At 28.0% G+C, this 6,409-nt stretch overlaps 1 protein-coding gene across 1 annotated transcript in view; it reads left to right on the top strand.

Moving 5' to 3' along the window:
- The first annotated feature begins 941 nt into the window (after positions 1-941).
- LOC108724471 (esterase E4) overlaps positions 942-6,409 on the top strand; it is a 17,253-nt gene continuing 11,785 nt past the window's right edge. Inside the window, exons 1-2 of the mRNA XM_018450865.1 lie at positions 942-1,003; positions 2,854-3,099. Coding sequence (XP_018306367.1) covers positions 1,001-1,003; positions 2,854-3,099 — 249 coding nt within the window. The 5' untranslated portion in view covers positions 942-1,000. The remainder of the gene's footprint in view (positions 1,004-2,853; positions 3,100-6,409) is intronic.

The following is a 6,409-nucleotide window of genomic DNA, read 5'->3' as shown; positions in this document are numbered from 1 at the left end:
TTTCAAATGCAAGAATTTAATTATAACACGATATTCAATTTTTTCCATTTTTACAAAATGATGACACAAATGATTGTCAAACAAGAACTGAACGTTCAAAATGGCCACAATTGTCACAGATATCTTTCGTAAGTATCACGATTATAATACCAGAATGGCTTTGACGAGTAACGCCATCTTCATGATGAGGCTCAAAACTTTTCAGACGACCCTCGTAAATCGTTACAAATTTAATTATATTAATTTTTAATATAAAAAAAGTAGAGTTTATTGATAGATAATGATATCTTAAAGAATATCTATTATTTTTCTGAAAGATTATTAAAAAACGACGTCTCTGAGATTTGTATTTTCTTATAGATATACATTATATTGTTTTCTAATTCCATTTTTATCTAATCATAAGAATGTAAGAAAATGCAATATTTTCAGGGTTTATATTAATAACAGATATATGTATATCTCTATAAATGATAATCAATAAAACTTTAAAAAAGAACTGAAATCAATAAATTCATGGTTTATAAAATGGCTAAGATGATAAATTGATGGTAAGCTAATGTAAGTTAGATTTATATAAATTGGCGAATATAATAATATTAAAGCTAGTATTTCTTTTAATTATATAGCATGTTAATTATATTTTCTCATTCTGCTAAAATTGTAAAATAAACATCTGAAAATTCTTTTAAAATCTTAAAGCTCTTGAAAAATTGAAAATTTATGTTATATTAATTGTGATATTGAAAAGTGTAACGTTACTCATCTATTCGCTTAAACATGTATCGTATCAATCAGCAAAAAGATACGATCAATGAAAAAATAGGATAAACAGATCGAAAAGGATAAACTAGCAGAAACATTTGTGCTGTTCGTCAGTGTGACGTCAATTATGTATACCATCATCGATAATATCCCAACGAGCGACTCTCTCCAACGACAGTCTTAATCCTACCTTCGCCAAACGAACACGCGCGTTCTTCGGTACTCACGAAACCGCATGGTATACCCTGTCATTATATCAACTTCAGTCCATTGTCTAAAGATTAGTGAAATTATTACTGGCACCGTAATTTTCATAATCTGTCAATAACTCTTCATTGTTACGATACTTTGTTTAAATCAAATAAGATGCGTTCGTATACTACAAACTTAGAAATATTATTTATCAGATAGAGAGAGAGAGGGGGGGGGGAGAGAGAAAGAGAGAGAGAGAGAGAGTGTGTGTGTGTGTGTGTGTGTGTGTGCAATTTAAAAATGCTAAATTAAAAAAAAACATTAATTTTTTTTATTAAAGGAATTGATAACAACAGTTTTCTTAAGTTTTAAAACCATAACAGAATTTTCCAATATACATACATTTTGAAGTTTTGGTAGAAAAAATAAATTTAAAATATTGTAGACATTAAATTGTTTATATTTACGTTTATATCAATTGAATTTATATCAATTGAATTTATTCATATGAACCTATCATTTTAATGATTCTTAATTATGTAATCTTGAAGCCAATGTAATGCTTGACATTTATAATTATAGATTGATCTCGTTGTATTTTGTCACTCTTTCATCATTGATCTTGAAAGTTTTTTTCTTTACATAACACTAGGTATTTGCATTTACGATGTGAAACCAGTTTTCTTAACACGCGCCGTGCTTTGCCTAGTCTCAACTAAGTTATCAATTTCTCAGATGTGCTGTAGGTACATGATAATTTCACTTCCTCCATAATCATGTTCTCGAACATAAATTAAATTTAATGCATGTAAACGCCGTTCGGAACCGACATTAAAACTGTAGGTACCATATGCTAGTGGTAATTGAATAATCAGTGTGCGCATCACAAGCAAATAAGAGAGATGTAACACAGGCCACAGGCCTAACGTAAGAGGAAAAAGAAGCATGTAAACGCGATCATCTCTACATTTCTGAATTTTTTTTCCTATGAATATTTTACGTAGTGTATTTACCTATCTATTCATGTACACATTACAAGCCACCATTTACAGTTTACTTTCCCTTGTATCAATAATTCGATATAAAACATTATCATGGACAAATATAAATATTATAGGCTCGGTTTAAATGCAACGCAATAATTAATATCAAGGCTTTTTTTATAAAACGAGCAATAATAGTTGGTTTATAAAAAGAAAATCGTTTTTAATTAAATAGTTACAATATGATATAAATATCGCTCTTTTATTAACAAGTATTGTATTTGAGCGATTACCTTTAATATTTATTTAACGTTTATACGATGACTTTTTAAGGGGGTATAGAAATATTTATCACTAAAGAAGACTTTATAAGTCGAAACGTTTGAAATTTATATTTTTATATTAGTGGAACTATTTAATTAAAAACGATTTTCTTTTTATAAACCAACTATTATTGCTCGTTTTATAAAAAAAGCCTTGATATTAATTATTGCGTTGCATTTAAACGAGCCTATAATATTTATATTATCATGGACTTTTAATATACAAGTTGCTTATGTTAAAAACAATAATCTATAAATTCCATCATTATGAAATCGGATATTGTTGTGTCACAGATAAAAGAAACTTTTACAGATTATTTAAAAAATTCAAGGACAATTATATAATGTATTTTAATTATTATATGTCATAGCTGTTTTAATATAGCCAAATGTAATAGAAATTTTGTTTAATAAATAAATCAATAAATTAATAAATTTAATATTATTTTTCAAACTTAATTATAATACAGTTATTTAGATTTATGAATTTTTATTTATATTTGTATTTTCATTTGTATGTCTGCAACTTAGAAACTTTTATTTCACATATTTGCATTTTGTAATTAATATTACATTAACACTGTCTATAGAGATCGTTGCGAAATCCCTTGGAGAAGAAAGAGTTAAAAATGAAGGAATGTCGAAATAACATGTTCATCCAACTAGGCCTTATTTGCATCTTCGCGTTTAATGTGGTCTGCGGTAATCCACCAATTGCAAAACCACCGAATGGTACGTTATATGGAACAACAATGCTCACCCGACTTGGAAGAAATATTTATGCATTTCTGGGAATTCCCTATGCTGCACCGCCACTCCAGAAACTCAGATTCAAGGTAAAATTATCCTGTTTCTTATCAGACGCGAAGTTAAGTAATTCCATTGAATTTGATTAAATTGTAATCTGAATTCAGAATTTAAGTTTAGACGTTTATTTTTATATGTATGGATGAGAAATCGAAAATAAGTTATATCTATTTCTGAAATAATCGACTAAAATCTGTAGACATATTTATAGTCAATTCAAAGTATATATATTTTTCGTGAATGGAGATAAATATCTGGTTAAAATATTTTAACAGATAAACGTAGATTTGAGAATTTATTTTTGAAATAAGATATATATTCAATATAAATAAAAAAATAAGTTACTTATTTTAATAGCTTCAAAGTGATAGCAATAAACTTGTATGAGCCGATCATAGCTAAGCTTACTTATAGGTTACGGTTACGGTTTATGATTTAGAAAAGAATATGATTTAGAAAAGAATATGAAATTAAAATCCGAAGGTAATTAACTAAATTTGCCTATAGTGTCCTTAATGATGTCTAATGGATTACACGTCTCGTCTAATCATTTAAAAAGTTGCGTCAGAGACTTTCTCTGCAATTAGTATGCAACAATCATGCATCGTAATAGCAAAAACGGTTTTTTCCTTCAGAGTTTACGCATCGTATGTAGGTTTTTTTTCCACGCAATTACGCGCCGTCGCTGTTGCAACTAATTTGAACCGACATTCGCCAACATTCCGTTTTCCTAAGTCAATTCTGAGATTGCACATGACATACTTTGTGTTCTTGTTTCGCGGAAGTGAAAAAACTGCGTTACAATCGAATAAACGTTATAATTCTTTCTGAGCACGAATTCGCTATAAAGAAAAGATCCTCAGCCTCGAATTCCATCATCAGAATTATAGATACAGGATGGCACAAAATCACATTTTATTAATAACCGCTTTGTATTCTCATGTCGTTCATGTTGTTGCGAATGCAATTTGTGCATTGTTTAGTTTTACACGCGTTGCTTATTAGAATTTAATTTTATATTGTAACATATAAAGTATAAATTTTATATTATAATATGTAAAGTTTGGATTTAAATTGTATTTTTTAGAGATAATAATAAATAAATGATATATTCAAATTCGTCAACAAAGCAATCTAAACATGCCTATGTTTTACCAAATATTTATCAGTCTAAATATTTACGTCAGTTAGGAGATTGTTTGAAAAAATATTTGTAAAGGCAAATAAAAACTTATATTCAAGTTAGAAAGCTATTTCGACACATATTCTAAAAGATGTTTTTAAAATTATTTTGCAGTACACTTAAGATAATTTGTTTATCGCAAGCACAGATAAAATACAGAATAATATCATCAAAGAATTATCTTGTATTAATAGAGGCAAGAATGAAATATATTACAAAAATGTAATATATTACATTAATTTAATTAATGTAATTAAATTGTAATAATTTAATTAAAATTTAATGTTAAATAGTAAAGAAAATTAGTATAATTATGACAACTAAGAAAGTGGAAAAGTTGCTTTGTAAAGTTTATATGGATTTCATGATACACTTCGCTATATTAAAGAATTACGATGCAGAACTAATAATCGTTGGAATTTAATTTTTAATTTAAGCGAGACGTGTATCGCAGAAATTATGTTAATCATATTTTGCTTACGTTAGATATTCTGCTGGTCGACTTCTTTCGTAACGAGGAATGCTTCTTGCATTTTATCTGATGTCTATTTTATAATATTATCTATAATCAATGATGTGTATAATATTATATAATTTTGTAATTTTTTAATTTATGCAGCTTGATTTATCATTGATAGATATAGAGCAAATTATATTAACGTATCACAAGAGATAGAAATAAAAGAAAATTAAATTACGTCAATCAATTTGAATCTACTGCTTAATTTACTGCTTAATAATTCTTGCTCTACAGTTACATGGAATGTCCATTTTCAATTTAACATAAATATATTCCGATGCTCGTCGCCCAAATGTAAAATCTTATTGTTAAAATATCGTTATATTAATATTTTATTTGAATTAAAAACTGTGATAGAACTTCAAACTCATGTGTATAAAAAGTGACTACAATATATGAGTGTGCTGATCTTTCGTGTAAAAATATACATTATATTGCATATAAAAATGCATTTATACGGTTTAGCAGTCGACCAGCAGAATATCTAATGTAAGCAAAGTATGATTAACATGATTTCTGCCATACGTCTCGCTTGAATTGAAATTAAATTCCAACGCTCATTAGTTCCACATCATGATTTCTTGATATATTGCAAAGTATCATAAAGAGTAACTTTATCACTTTCTCAGTTGTCATAATTATATCAATTTTCTTTATTATTTTTACATTAAATTTTAATTAAATTATATCATTTTTTACACGGAAAATTAATCATACACCTATATTATAATAACTTTTTACACACTTAGATTTGCAATGAGATGATTTAAAATACTTTAAAGTGGAAATTTAAGAGATTTTTCATATCTTCTCAAATTAATTCGGCGCTAAAGTTTGTCAAACTGAAAATGATTTCAATTTAATTACACAGAGCAAATTTAAGTTTAACAAACAGGTTCACTCACCAATCACTGCGACGCTACAGCATTCTGCATTTATTCTGATTTATTCCGATTTATCCTCTCCATGTTCACGATGATTGATCGGGATTTTTCTATATCATCCGAATAACACGAATAATCGCGGATGCATATACGAATGAACGAGGAAATCGCGAAATATTTAAACTGTCGGTTGCTGTCGATTCAATTATAGATCTGTTTTTTGCGGTTGAATTATTATACACTTTTGGAATTTAAGATAGGAGAAAGGTATATGTTTGATATTTGGCGGAAGCGAAAAAAGTTCTATAATACTAGTGCAGGAATAAAAACAGATTTATGTCACAGAGGCGTTTCCGAAGTCTTGAGAAAGTTTGTTGCACGCAGTACTACACGAATCAAATTTAAAGTTAATATTCGCGAATTAAACATGACTATCACTTCACACGTCGATCGGGCACTGCTTCCATTATGTTGAATATAATGCGAATAAAATTCTATGATAACGATCATTGCCGGTCATCGACGAATATATATACAGGGTGTTTCCAAATTAAATGGCAAAACTTCGGGAGCGTGTAGAGGAGTAAAAAACTAAGAAAAAAAGTCCTATAGACATATGCTCCTTTTTGCTTTGTTTCGCAGGAAATCACGAAAAAAGAAAAAAATATATTTAATTTATTATTTTAATTATTTTATTTATAAACTTTTTAATGAAGATTTTGTTCGAAATGTGCACCTCTTGCAGCAATACA

Source organism: Mycetomoellerius zeteki, unplaced genomic scaffold (assembly GCF_001594055.1).
Source record: "Mycetomoellerius zeteki isolate Tzet28-1 unplaced genomic scaffold, Tzet1.0 scaffold3, whole genome shotgun sequence".
In the NCBI taxonomy this organism is placed as follows: domain Eukaryota; kingdom Metazoa; phylum Arthropoda; class Insecta; order Hymenoptera; family Formicidae; genus Mycetomoellerius; species Mycetomoellerius zeteki.
The sequence above is the reverse complement of the archived record's forward strand: the minus strand, read 5'-3'. Positions and strand labels throughout refer to the sequence as shown.